This window comes from Enoplosus armatus, chromosome 9 (genome assembly GCF_043641665.1).
Source record: "Enoplosus armatus isolate fEnoArm2 chromosome 9, fEnoArm2.hap1, whole genome shotgun sequence".
In the NCBI taxonomy this organism is placed as follows: domain Eukaryota; kingdom Metazoa; phylum Chordata; class Actinopteri; order Centrarchiformes; family Enoplosidae; genus Enoplosus; species Enoplosus armatus.
Window position 1 is genome coordinate 17,873,030 of NC_092188.1, and position 15,477 is coordinate 17,888,506.

General features: G+C 39.8%; 1 protein-coding gene across 1 annotated transcript in view; it reads right to left on the bottom strand.

Annotated features, from left to right (window-relative positions):
* Positions 1-15,477, bottom strand: part of LOC139289917 (CUB and sushi domain-containing protein 3-like) — a 201,014-nt gene that overhangs the window by 93,100 nt on the left and 92,437 nt on the right. Inside the window, exons 30-32 of the mRNA XM_070911585.1 lie at positions 13,886-14,073; positions 13,337-13,531; positions 9,493-9,609 (exon numbers count right to left, since the gene is read on the bottom strand). Coding sequence (XP_070767686.1) covers positions 9,493-9,609; positions 13,337-13,531; positions 13,886-14,073 — 500 coding nt within the window. The remainder of the gene's footprint in view (positions 1-9,492; positions 9,610-13,336; positions 13,532-13,885; positions 14,074-15,477) is intronic.

Here is a 15,477-nt window from a genome sequence, read left to right on the forward strand (position 1 = left end):
TGTTGCTATTTAATCCGTACAAACCAATCTGCTCCTGGATTGCCTTTGGGTTATGTTTATCAGTAGTATTACTTCTAGTCACAGGTATTGGGGCTCAGAGATTATCACTGTCGCCTCACAACAAGACAGATTCATATGTTTTTTTTCATGCAGTCAACAGACAAACAACCCACAAAGAAAGAGAGAAATTTGTTCATGTAGCACATAGTATTAAAACAAGTGGAGGGCCAAAGTGCTGTGCTATATATGTATATATATAGGTATATAAAATCTCACAAACTACAAATCACCATTGCAATGTTACTAGAAAAAATAGCTCACCTTTTAAAAACATATCCGCTAAATATACAGTATATTTGCCTCAGATGTAAATATAATTCCTCCTCTGGTTTTGGTTGAGGCGACTCCTTTGTGTCATAAGTCAGTCCAGCACATTTTTTTCCAAAACAATTCGGCTTATGATTTTTCAGTGTTACACTTGGTTGTGAGCCAAGGCTAAGACTAAGAAAACATGACCTAAACAAGGAACAGTTCGGAAAACATCTTCATGTGACAAGGTTAGTTTTAATGTTATGTGACACTGTCATGGTAGGATGCAGGACTTAAGATTAGTGGCATTAAATCATTTCAATTCTATCCGATTTCATTCAGGTGTGGCTACAACTCAAAAAAACCTTGCCAGCACATCGATTCTCGGTGGTGGTAAAGCAGTTTTGGTGGAGTATTTATCTAAAATGGAGCATAAAAGTGAGATAACAGGCTTTGGTTCTCATGTATCATGTGGCATCAGTGAACCTAGACTGCCTCTGCAGGGCCTCGCTCTCCCTTTGCCCTTGCCTCTATCTGAAAGTTCTTAAAGGGAGTTTGACGAACAGTCAAGCGGAAGTAGGTCTTCCAACTTCAATTATCCAAAGGAGAAAAAAATGTGTATATCCATCTTATTCTGCCTCTTACCCTTTCCTTGTCCCTAATTTCTGTGTGCTACGTTTATTTTCCACACACACACAGGTGGAAAAAAATCAGTAATTTTATTATTTTTTTAATTTTTATCACAAGTATTGTACTTTGCAACATTTCAAGTTGCATCCATTACAAAGAACAAAAGTCACATTTTAAAAAGTCAAGATAAAGCGCATGAGAACGGAACAAGAGCAAAGTGTTAAATCAGCAGCTGCAGCAGAGAAGAAGCTGCTGGTGTGTCTGCGGCTGCAGGAGGGCAGAGCTCCAGAGAGGTGGCACTCTGCACTCACCTGACACTCTGGATAAGACGTTCTAAATGTGTATGTTCACTGGCCGAGTGCCAGGGGGTGTGGGGGGTGCAGTTGCACCCGGGCCGGTGCTCGCAGGGTATGGGTATGCTTATCATTGTTGTACCTCTGCAAAAGGTTTCATCTACCGTCATTAATCACTGGATAAATGCACCACCCAACAAGCACACTAAGTGACCCAAATCAAACACACCCACAATGTAGCATGCAAGCTGTCTGGGTAAATCCTAAAAAATAATCATGGTGGTGATGCTCCAGCTGTAACTTCTACAGACTTCTGCCTCTCTCAGAGGCTGAGTGGACTGGTCATATTAAGCTTTGAGAAAGAAAGAGCAGTTTGCTTTTAGGCCACACAGAGGAGTAGAGGATGCCACACTTTGTTTAATTTACTTTTTAATCACTTGGAGGGCGACTTTGTCAAGTGGTGTGAGGAGTCCCATCTTCAATTAAACATTTCTAAACCAAAGACATGATAATTGATTTTAGAAGACACACCCACACACATGAGGTCATATCTATTTAATCTTATAAATATCTTGGGATAATTATTGACTCAAAACTGAACTTTTAAGCAAATTGTGAAACTGTGTGCAAAAAGGGGCACCAGCTCTTTTGTTTTAGGGAACTGTACTATTTCCACATTGATAAAACCATGATGACCTTATTCTATCATGCTGTCATTCGGGAACCTATCTTTAAAGAACAGGAAGTCTCTCAATTCAACTGTTAAATGGTCTAGTAGGCTGATTGGTGAGTCTGAGCTTAACCCAGAGTCCCTGTACACCAGACAGTTACAGCGGATAACCAGCTTGATTTTAAATGACTACTCCTACCCTTTGCACAGTGAATTCTAGCTTCTCCCTTCTGGACGGAGGTTTATAGTCCCAAGGTGTAGAACAAAGTGGTATAAAAATAGCTTTGTTCCAGCAGCCATCACTCAGATGAACAAGTCGTAATAACACTGCTAGTGGTTATGTATTTTAGTGGTCTTTGTTTTTATTTATTGTTGGCCATTTTTGTTTAATTGCCTTTTTTTGGGCTCTTTTCTGGTTAATTCTAGTAAGGCTACATAGAGGAAAGCAGTTGTATGTTTATAATTGATAATCAGTTGTATGCACAGCCTGCAAAGTGCCGTCTATAGACATGGAATTTATTGTTGGTTTGGACATTAGGGCTTGGTGCCGTGATGTTGCTCCACTAGTGTATACATATATATCACCATATTACATTATTATTATTTTCTTTACCCCCCCTTTCTAAAAATGTAACACTTACTGTGTAACACAGTAACATTTACTAAGAGTACATTTTAACTAACCTACTTTAAAGTAACAGAATAATATTCTAGTACTCTTTCCATCCATGCACATACAGCTCACCTGCCCACTAGGCAATCTTGGTGAGTATCCAGCTCCTGATACTTGTTACCCAACAGCTGATCAGCTCTGATCAGCTACCTGCCTGCCCATTTGTTTGTCATTGATTCAAAGTACCTGAATAAGAAGGCATCTCTTTCCAGAGGAACTTCTACAACTTGTGTTCTACAGCAGTTGCCTTTGTGTTCAGGAAACTGTAGCTACTTTTCCTGTTATCGGCTTATGTTGATAATGCTTCCTGGGACACTTAATGGCACAGAGCCATCATTAATGTTAGTATCTCCCCTGTGATTTTCCTGCAATAATGAGTCAAAATGTCTGCTGTGAAAAAGGTCAATGGGGTTTGAGTTCTGACTGTTACATAAAAACAAGCATTTTTAAAACATCTGTCATTTCCATTCAGATTTTTTAACTACAAATACTAAATCACTGAGAACAGGTGGATTTAAACTCATTGTCTGTGATAAGTGACCATCGATGGTCTGTTACAGCTGGCATTTTTACACTGATATCCTGGTTTCCATTTGTTTACTGCTTATGTGTTAATAACCATTTTCTCTGCTATCATCACAATCTGTTTGCAATAGGAGAGTTACATTTAACAAAAACATTTTTGGTCGGTCAAGCTACATGGCCATGGTGGCAGGAAATGAAATAGGTGAGAAACAGAAGTTCCTACTGGTACACAGCCACTCAGGTGAACTATCAATCAGTCATACTGTGAAAAGCAATTGCTCAGCGAATCACAAATGTAACTGGAATGTAATGCAAGCCCATTTTTGCCCACAGCCACTGCATTAGCACATGTGCCTTAGGGCAAAATATGCACAAAGCCCAGATAAGGTGTTAAAGACACTCACAGCACAGGCAACAGCGAAAGGTAAGGAAAATGGCAGCATATGTTTGTCCTTCTGGCTATGAATTATGGAAGAGCTACCTGTCGTCTTTGCTTTGTGGCAGCACAGGCCTTCTGAGATTCTGGGCTGTGACAGCATACACAAGCCTCATTTACAGAAACCAGAGGGATTGTATGACTGCACAGACGCATATATTTTTAATGACCCATTATCACAGTGAAATTGCATCAGGCCTTTTGGCAGGGAGTATGTGGCTGCACCTTGGCACAAGCCGCATCCAGTCCATTAGGCTTCTATCTTGGGTAAAAGAATCCCCTCTGTGGATTGAAAGCTGTAAGTATTGGTCACTTCAAGAGAGTAGAGGAAGAGGACAAGGACATGTCACCAGCTTCTTCTTTTACTTACAGTTTTAGCTGCACTCTTTTTGCTTGGGTCTTTATCATCGTTTTTACTTGTTGACTTTTGAAACAGCGTACAGTACTTTTCAGAGGCGTATCTGACAACTAGCGCAAGCCATTGAACTCACACAATGGGTACCCAGAATCTCATCAACTTGAAAACCACAGGTTGTCAAATCCAGTCAATGCAGTCATTCATGTGAGCGCTCGACACACTCAAATTTGACAGAGGTACACTCTCTAATTACACATCCACAGACATATGCACCTGTGGAACCCCCATAGCAAAAACACATTCTACATCAAGGTGGGGCCGGAGCACAGCGGAGTTCACGGTTCACATTAGATTAATCACACTGAGGGTAGTGTATACACTGTAAGCTGACTGAGACAGACAAGGTAATGGTTTCTGTGTGGGATGTAGCAAGTCATGTATTAAGGTGGCCCCAGGCATAATCTTACTCTCTAGCGAACATCACTGATGAGTAAACAATCAGCCCCGGGGGTCAACGCTTTTATGATCGCTCTCAGCAGCACTCCGCCTATCTCTCCCTCTCTTCTCATTCCATGTCTTGCTCATTATAACTCTCTCACTCATTATAACTCTCTCCATCTAACTTGTTCTCTCTGAGACTTTCACATTCAACCAAGAGCTATGTGCCTCTTTCTCCTAGTTAGACTCACTCCCTTTACCTCTTGCAGTCTCCACAGACTCTCTCTCTCGCTCATTCTCTGTCCATCTTGTTACAGCACAGATTTATTAGTGCAATCTGTCAGTGCTCGTGTCTCGCCTCCTGACACATTCTGTGGCAACAAATATGCATATGTTGTTGTTAGTATCATAAACACATACACTGGAGCTATAAAAAGCCTTGGGCAGATAAACAGAGGTGACTGAATGTTGTGTCTATGAAATCAAACTCACCAATGACTCATTATGAGTATCCTTCTGATCAGACTCTACCTTAGGATGAAATGCAACTTTTGGAAAGAAATCCAAAAATAAGTTATGATAGTTATTTGATCTGCTACATAACCTCGTTAAAATCAGATCCAGAGTAAGAGGTATATACAGATATTCAATCTTCAACTTCAGTCATGTAGATGGCTTCTGACAACCATTTCAATTTTAATTAGATTTGTAGATCCAAAGTTGATTTTCAAAGGTTATCTACAAAGTTAATGAGTGAGTGTTGCTACATCTCATTGGGGATATTTCATGTACGATCCATTTCAAAAATAAAATCACATATTACCTTGCAAAAGAAAAAAAATATGTATACCAGAAAAACCATGGAGGACCCTGCTAATTGGATGAATTTTGCTCACCTCTGAAGCTTCGGCTGCACTGAACAAACAAAACCTCTAAGCAAAATACAAACAATACAAACATAGGCTGAAGAAAAAAATCACTTTACCTTGAAGCATGGTTTGGCATTTTTGACAAAGAAAAATGTTGGTCCACATGATTTTTAATTTCTTTCTTCCCTGTGTACCAGTGCACACACAATGGACTTTCATCATGTCAAAATATCTCAACAGTCTCCCTGTTTTTATGTAAGAAAACACCATACACTGCTGGAAGTATAGGTCAAAAAAAGTTATATACTAGCCACTGAACTTGGTGTAAACAAGAGTGAAGTCCTGTGGGGCAATGTATGTCTGTATGTTTACAAGCAGTGCCCAAGGCAAAGGTTGAGTGCCATGAATAATTCATCTCTTTAAAACAGGAGCAGAGTTATTGTTTGAAATATGACTACAAGCTTTATTTCTGACAGAATAATTAAACATTAAAGGGCAAGACAGATGCACATTGTACCTTAATGACATCTGAATGATGCAAAATAAAATAAGCTATGCACAGAGCATACATATGAGCGCTGAGCTACCAAGAAATGATGGCTCACAAATGAATGTAGAGCCTTTTTACTGACTGTAGTCACAGTGTGCTTTAAGCACTGGTGTCTACTATCAGCTCTTTTCTTATTACAAGTGTTATGATCATCAACTGGAATACAGTGCATAAATGCCTATATGAATATGTATATACAGGAGTAAGAGCAGAAACCAGGTATCCAAATTGTAGATATATATCATGTAGGACCAGCGAGTCCTAAGCAAAAAGACAGGCATTTATTTGTATGATTGAGGTGATGCTTCAGGCAGAGTTGAACTAGATTACACTGTGGCGCATTATGATGTTATGGATGGGTGTTTATTATGTGCATACATTATGTTAGTGTATCAGGTGCAAAATGTGGCATGGCAAAATGTGGTCCAAAGAAAAACACAGGCACATACAGGGAGGTATGCACCTATCCACAGGGTTTTTTCAGCCAGTCAGACAGAAACCATGACAGCTTGAAGCGAACGCAGTAAATCTATACAAACTGTCATATGATACTATGATACCACTGAGCAAAATATCTGCCAACATCCAACACATGTATAAACATTCCCAAAACTCTTTAAGCTCTCTCAGTCCATTGCACTGACAACCTGTAGGAGAATCTAAAAACACACAGTGTAAATCTGTGTGTTTAGGGGAACTACTGCAGATGACAAAAGAAGGAAATGTAGCTGATTATGTCATCAGTATTAGTGCTATATGTATGCATGCAAAAGTCTTGTATTGAGAAAAAAAAATTAAAGTCGTATGTAACGACTTGTACTGTAAGGCTCAGTAGTAACAGCTGCACATTTGCCCCAGGCAACAAGATCTGAAGCACTATCAACCATTTGATTTGATCTGGTTGCCCCTGTTGGCATCCAGTTTTTACTGTTCTAAAAAACAAACAACATCTACAACAAATAAAGAATACTGGATTCCTCGCCTTGGTGCAGAAGGAAAATGCTGTCGCATTTATTTACTTTTGTAGACAAAGTGTACTGTCACCACTTCACCACTCAGCCAGGTGCACAAGCAACAAGCCAAATGTGAAAAAAAACATCCTTCCCTGACTCACTCTGTCACAAATGGCAAAGCTGAAATTAAAGGACAACCTGTGATACAGTAATATTATCATCTATGAGATAACTGCCAAGATCTGGGAACATGGCAACATTGCACGTTGTGCAAAACTTTTCGACAGTGCCTTCCTTAAATATGAAGAAGACTTGCCAGCCCTGCCTTGTTTGCTGCATATCCAGATCAAATATAGTTGTGATATGACTGATGAAGTACAGATCTGATCACGCTAACAGGAGGTAATTATTTTCCCTATTGCAATTTACTTCATTATACTTGAGGCTAGCTTGTAAATATGCAATTAAACAAAACATCTGTCTATCCCTGTTCATTGTATTTTGCATTATTCGTGATGCTAAGCCTCTTATTTTTAGTGAAATCCATTTTATGATGAACATAGCTTTCATTCTGGTAACCATAACTCAAACATGATGTCAGGCACTGTACTGACACTAACTTAATCAGATAATCTGATTATTATCATTAACAGCACATGGTTTAATTCATTTTAAATGTACTCCCTCCAATTTTTCTTCCAAGAGTAACACAGTGTGCTTGCAACATATTTCAAATATTCATAAACATAGTACAATACATATATTCATAACAAGGGCTGCCCTTTTAGCTACACCTTGACAGCAAGACATATATCCTTATAATACTGCAACCCTCCCAACCCAGGTGTAAAACCCTCAGGTCATTGAGCTGGAGTCATGAGATGATATTTCCCACTGACCTTTTCCTGCCAGTTCAACCTGGTTGACACAATGTCTCAAAGGCTTATGGTACGCTATCGGTCATATGAGGATAGACTAGGACACACGTTTGATACTCTACCCTAGGCACTTACAAATTTCAATTACCTGTATACTAGACACTGAAATGTGATTTCTGCTATCACACTGCCTATAGGCTAGACTCAGCTGCCAAGCTGCCACAAAGAAAATGGACATTCTCTCCGTACTGTTTTATCTGGAGGTTAAAAACACTAAAATGCTGGACTCTACATACATTGTTTGGCTTTATTTTTACTGTAATTTAACTCACACAATTAAGTAAAGTAACTCAAGGAAGTTAATACGAACAAACTATATTTAATGTTAGGGTGGTACTGTCGTTGCAATATATTGTACTGTATAACAATTCAATGGCTAGTTTTATAAGATCACCTCTGTATATACTGTGTGGAAATAAGCTCAGTGTTGTCAATCGCCATTACAGCAGCAGAGAGCTGCTTGTTAGTGAAATGAGAGGCACATACTTTAGGATTTCTTGTTACATCATGGCTAGGGTTATAGTCCCAACATTGTCAACTTGCTCTACCCAAGCTGTGAATCCCTGTTACTTTGTTAGACTACTATTCAGAATATATTTCCCTCAAGCCACGCCACAGCAGTCTTCATCATCAGAGGGACTCTTCAATAGCCTCTGTGTCTGCACTCCCTGGAATAAATTTGCAGGCCCAGGTGGGAATGTTGCTTGGTGACTTCCACACTCCATTAAGCTTTTGGAGGCAGTTTAAGCAAAGGCTGCATTTGTATGCAATATTTATAAAAAAAGAGAGAGAGAGGGAGAGAGAGAGACCTGTGGGTTCCTGGAGTCCATGAGCAGTGGGAGATGGCAACAGAGGATGTAAACTGTCGGGCTGGATCATCACACAGGGGATTAATCTGTGTTTCATAAGCACAGGGCTTTACAGAATAAAAACCTCTGCCTACGATTTCAGCAGCTCTTTATGACTAACATGGAATATTGAGCCGAAGCGCATCAAGGTCTTCTGGAGATCTTTGCTGAATTATGTATATACAGAGGCGCTTGGATAAACTGAGCACCCATACATTTGCTTGCTCCATCTATTGCCCGCAGCCCTCCGTTGCTTGACCTTCCTCTCCATTGCCTACGGTACAGAGCATTTTTCATGTCAACACAATCAATTTTTGTTTTGTGCTTTCACGCCTCTTGCTAGAATCCAAACACTGCTATTATTCAGGTTATGTTACAACTCATACGTAAGAGACAGAAACAGCCAGAAGAGTTCAGCAGTTAGTATGTTTGTAACAAACACTATGTTGGTATGGAATTCTAACATGTATGTATTGATTCAATTTGATTTCATTTGACACACACCATTGTGAGGAATAGCAGTGGCCTTCGCTGACCTTTGGCTAGTCATAACCAGTCGTAACCAATGTCTTGTTCACTGTCCAGTTGTCAGATATGACATATACAGGGATTGAATATTAATCCAGCAGCAGACAAGCATTTAACCTGTGTGTCAATGGCTGTAACCATCAACATACCAATCCAAACTTACAAAACACTGAAATGCATGAAACATAATTAAACGCTACATGGAAATGAATTTTGCAAGTCTTTGGTAGTACTATGTCACCTATGACCAGCTTTGAGGATAAGCCTCCATTTCTTCACAGACTATTCTTTATCCTCATCATTAACAGAAAACTCACAGAAAACACAAACAATTATCTCTCTTAGCCGCCTCCTCTCACTTCATGTTTGAAGTAAAAATATTTCTGGAAACAGTCACCACATATTGGCTATGAGCAGCAGTTGAACAGACTGTAAGCAACAATTTTCTGCAAAAATAATGCTTGAAATGCTTACCGAAGTCCCCGGGGACAAAGATGTCATAGACACAGCTCTGGCCTCTAGTGTAATTATGTGGGTAGTTTGGGGACAGCACAGTTCCCTCTGAACCTGTGAAGTGACCTCCACAGGGAGCTGTTGGAGACAGGAAGGGAAGCAACAGAAAAGCACAGTTAACAAATGTCAAACAACCAGTTTATAATACCTGGGGAAATGAGGCAATAAAGTACAATCAGCAAATCCAATTTAACTGGCACAGGTGCACAGGTAAGCAGTTCATATCACAAAATGAGATGAAAAGTCACCTTTGAACTTTCAGCTGCTAACAAATATAATTTTGGCCCGCATACCAAAGTAATTTGACACTTGAAAGACACTTTGGGGACATTTTCAAAAGAAACGTGAGCTGTAAAAAGAGAGAAAAGGAAGCCTGAGTTGTGTTTACAGGGTGAAAACCTGAAAGGGAAACAACCAGAGAGGAAAAGTACTTTTTGCCTTCAAAATACGTAAAAACACCATCAATCAACAAAACACACAATCACAAAAGTTCCACATGCCTGGGACTGTAATCAGCCCATATCACCCAGCAGCATGTTTTGAGAAACTCAGATTCAACTCTCCAGTCGAAGGCTTTCAGTCAGCAGACTGTGCACATAAAAAGTCCAGTTGCTCTTGTTTTAAAGTCACTGGATAATTATTTACAATCTTGAAAAGACTATCCGTTCAAGTTAGCAAGCAGTAATGCGCTTAAAACTGCTAATGCCATGAAGCATGAAGTATGGCATGAAGATCCCATTCACAAGAGGGGGGTAGCAACACGTCTTATTAGCTCCCAACAAAAGTCATACCCTTGCATGCTTGAATCTCGTAAACTTTTACTTGGACCATCATCATAGTGTTGGCAGACTCTGTCTGTCCTGCACCTGCGTCGCATCTCACAGTCCTATCTTGGGCTTAATGATGTACCTAATTTGCCATGAGGCCCTCTTAACGCAGTTGCCTCAGACCTCACGGACCGAGCCATCAGGTGGGGGAGCCTCGACTGTAAACAAACACACACTCATTTGTCGGAGGGAAGCTGTCACCAGCTGCTCTGAACCCCCTGTGGCCCACACAATGCACATGTCACTGCCGTTTCATCAAGCAGCACAGGAGAAGATGAACAAAAGTGAGCAGAGGCGCTAATGCAGAAAGATGGATCAGCAGTTTATCCGCATTTAGTTGTTGGACTAGCAAGAGGCATGTAATCACAACACATGTGATGACGGCATGTGGGACTCTAATTCAAGCTGATTTGTCAGACAGAATGGGAGCTGTAGTGGCGTAGTGGGTGATGAATTTGAGAATGCTGCTGATGGGAAGGAGGGCACACTGTACTGTCAATCAACAGCAGGTGAGAGCTGCACCAAGGAAAGGAAGGGATTCTCAGGATATACTTTAATGGTTCCATTCTGACAGCTGAGTGTAGTGCTAACGAGAAGTGGGCACACTGCAAAATTACTTTGCGTTCTGCAAAAGACTGATGGGTACTGATGATATACATATGATGATATTGGGAATCAGGATGACATTTAAGATGTTGATGTCTTAGGTTTCATTTCAAGACAGCTCAGATTATCTTCAAAATCCACACAACGAAAAACTTAAAAACATGGGAATGCTGCATCATTACAAAGAGAAACTGGTTACTTATGAAGGATATTTACCCAGCCCTCAGTCCACTTCATTTAGATCATCACAGCACAATAGAACAAATCTAATATGTTGAATGTATTGGGTGAGATGCTAAAATGGGGACAGACAGTGGATTAAATGGAAATGTAAAATATGACCAGCATAACTGATCTCCGATTTCTCTCCCGATCCCTTAAATTTGGTTATTAAAGAATTGTGAATATATACTGAGCACTCAAACATATCTTTGGCTTTTCTGTACTGCAGTTTCTTCCTTATCGGTCGGCATGTATGCCTAGACAGATATATCTGTGATAAGCTAACATCGACCAATAATGTCAGTGCGCAAACATTGGTCTGGCTCTAGTTACAATGTAATCCGTATCGCATTAATTCTGCCCATCAATGATAGAGGCAAGGACCTCTGGAACTCAGCCTTGACCGGAGTGACCAAGGGAGAGAAATTAGCCGAGAAGAGAGAAGGTAAAACGCGGGTCACATTGATCGCCAGATGTTTAAACCCTGACCAACTAAGTTTGAAAGGGATACAGATATCATTTTTAGCATGTCTATATATTACAGTGTGATTGCTGTATTCCACAATAGCATTCAACAACAAATTATACAATAGGACTCAGTCTTGTTGGCAATTACTGGCAAAAACTGCATGTTTTGCTTGTTTGGGAAATGCTATCAACTTCAGGGACAAGAGCTGGCCATATGTTGGGGCAGCTGAAGCCATTAGATTGAGCCTTAAGACTGGTAAGTCATCAGTCCAAATCTGGTCTCAAAGTGAAAATACTAAATGGAGAGTTGTTGATGGACCCTTTAATAAAGCACATAACCTCAGGGCTGTCCAGTAAAGTTACACAGGTGCCACCTGTAAAAGTAATGAATAGCTCCCTGGTGTGAGAGTGGGTGACCCCGTTCCCCACTGCTGAAGAGCTGAATTCTAATTCAACCTTGGCAGATTAAATACTTTGAGGAGTATTAAAAATGGTGTAATGCTACAATGGGGAGGAGCACTGGGTAGCTGCATCTTTTCTCACTTCCCTCCTTGACACTGTGATCACTGGGATACTGAAAAGCTCTATGACATGCCTACGCTGTAGATTTGTCTGTGAACAGTTTATACTTGGTATATTATGGTCTTTGCAATACACTGAAATTGTAAAATTCCAACAACTATAAAATGGACTTTGTTTCAGTCAGAACTTTATGAGGTTGCTTCAACTACGCTTAGTTTAAAAAAAATTAATTCTGTAGACCAGGTAGGCTCTATCAAACATTGAGGCTTTCATACTTATACCATAAATTAGTCTCTTTTATTTTACTTTAACCAAAAGGTTGCCTCACTTCTTGTGAAAGTCAGGATATTGCATATCATGAATGTATTAATATTGCTTTTGTATATCGACCATTTCTTTCAAGCTAATATAAATCTGCTTATATTAACTGGAACTGCAGGTTTTATATTTAAGGTCAATTTATTGGTGGGTTTATGGGTTGATCAATTTACAACCTGAAATAGTGCATTGGTAGATCTAGTTGTTTATTGTGCTGAAAGGGCAATGACTTAGTCTGTTTAGACCAATAGGATTCAGCTGTTGTAAACCATATTTGGCATCTGGGTGTGTATTGGAGAGAAGAGAAAACACATACAATTTTGAACATAATATTTTTTCCTATTGGCAAAAGCCAGGACAATTGATGTCTGATGTTTAAAGTTATCGTATTAGAAAACTTGATATCCACCTTGTCAAATATGTATAATTTATGTGTAATTTACACACGAACACACACCCCATTACCTGACATACACAAGTGTGTGTTTCTGGAAATGGCCACTCATTACAGACATAGTTTTGCTATGTTTTGGGACACTGCAGTAGACTCCATTTTGTTCATTTTTTTAAAAAATGTTTTACATCTACAGATATGAACAATGACAAATGAACAAATGATCTGCAGCAATTATTTAAGTACATCGATTAAGACATCGACTTTTCTCCTCTGAGTTTGCTTTTCTTGCGTTCTGCCAGAGAAGTGTACACCACACTTCAACTTCAAACTTTATTTTTCCACAGCACAGTCCTGGTATCACATCGTGTCAAATATTGACCAAACAGCTGGAGTGCAGTTCTCTGCTACTCAGGCCTTCCATTAATGTAGAAGTGTTGCCTCTCACCTTGACAGCTTGGTTTGGCTCTGTCCCACTCTGGTCTCTTGCTGTTGCCCATGACACACGTCAGAGTGGAGTAGCCCTGCAGCAGGTAGCCAGCCTCACAATGAAATGTCACCATAGAACCCAGCTTGTAGTCAGTACCCATTCTCGTGCCATTCATCATATTCCCTGGGTCAAAACACGCCTCCCGCAGTTTTGCTGTCAATCAAAAGAACAAAGCTTTAAGAACAGTGAAAACTGTCTCAAATGCGATGGGCTTCTAATTATGCAGAGATGGTATAAATAGTTACTCAGGCTGCAAGGCTGTGTTTGATTTAACAAAACTGTTATTAAAACATAACATGTTAACATGGTGGAAATGGATATGGGTTAATCAAAGGCTATTCTCACAGCTGGCCCCAAAATTAGAAAAAGTTGTGTGTAGTAGCATACTTTAAAGATGTTTTTTCTCATTCATATGTATCCAACTAAATCCCCAGCTACATGAACATAAAAAATACATAAACATATTCTGTGAAAATACATATAGAATCCCACTTGCATTCAGAGTACCTTTGTATTCCAAATGAAAGCCGGTGTAGCTCACAGAGCCATCGCTGCGAAATGCCAAATACATGAAGTTGGAAGTGCTCTCAATCTTCTCAGGAAGTTTACTGTCTTGGAAACTGCCAATCAGATGAGAGCTGCTGTCTGGTCCATCGTAGATATACAAGAAATCATAGTTTGGCTCAATACTGAAGCTGTGACAAGTACAAGAAACACACAAATGAGAGATAAAACAGTTATTATTTAAGTCTTAACCACCAGATTCTATGTGAGATTTTAGAATGCATTAGGGTTTCGAAATGAGAGTGTGCACCGCAGTGCTAGAAGTGAGTCACGCCAAGCGATTTGTTTTGCATCTCCAGACAAAGAGATAAAAAAAGATATCTCCCCCAAGAGGTGAGAAGAGATTAAATTGTTGTGACACTGCGCTGGCACAAAATCTTCCCAGACGGCAATGGCAATGCAGTGTGAAAAGATCGTTTCATATTGTAGCGCTGTATATCAAATCACATGCCGCAGTGAGAGAGAGAGGAGCATTTGTTTTCAAAATAATGAGCGTGGTTTATGACAAAAATGTAAATAGCTTGGAGATAATTGCATTTGAGTTGGATCAAGGCAACTCCAATTTAAAATCATAACTCCATCCTTTCATTTGGCATTCCCAAGGCAGCCAGAACGCAGCATTGTGCTAACTCTATTAGATGTTTGTTTTGGAGGACAAAGTTGAAAAAGAAACATGGTGAATTTCTCTCCTTCACCTCAAGAAGAGGGAAAGTGTGTGGGAGTCTTCTTCAGCCCTTCATGATACGACTATAAAAATAATAGTCAACAGTCAAAAGTAACACTGCCCATGAAAAGTGCCCTCAGGCCCATCTGTGAGTTTTCTCTGCCAGTATTGCTGCTACACGCTTGGATTGCAATTAATAATGTAAAGCTTAAGGTCTGAGTATCATTCAGCCAAGGAAACGAGTTGCACTCATATCGCAATTCTGCCTGCAATATACAGTTTTCATCCAGAAATCTTGGTTCACTACATTTCTGCAAAGTACCAGGCCTTCTATGTGTTTGTCGAGGCACTATTGCTCTCCCCCTATCTCCCAACACACCTGGACTCACATTCAGGTCCTCTGCTTAACACACATGGCCAACTCTGCTCAATACTATGACGTTATAGCTGGTTCCACTGCAGAAAACAAGCAATTCCATGGCACAACCTGAGCCGCGGTGCATCCACTGAGAACTGACTCCATTCTGTTTCAGGTAGGTTACAAACATACCACAGGTTTCAGGTTTAGGGAAAGCTTTATCTTGTAAGCTACTGGACCATGTACTTAAAAGGACAACACTGTATTTTCATCATCTCCAGTATCTTTTATTGGAGCCACTGTTCTTGCAGAAACCTTACATTTATTACAATATAATTGTTTCAAACAACTTAGATGCTCTACACATGTAAAGAATGTATCAAACCCATGTGCTTTCAAATGTAACTGGGACAAAATAAGCTTGTTTTTTACATTTCATCTGGCCATTTAGACAGCTGGTGTAGTTTTGTTTTATGTTTTGACTAAAAGCAGATAAACAAAGTGAAATGGACA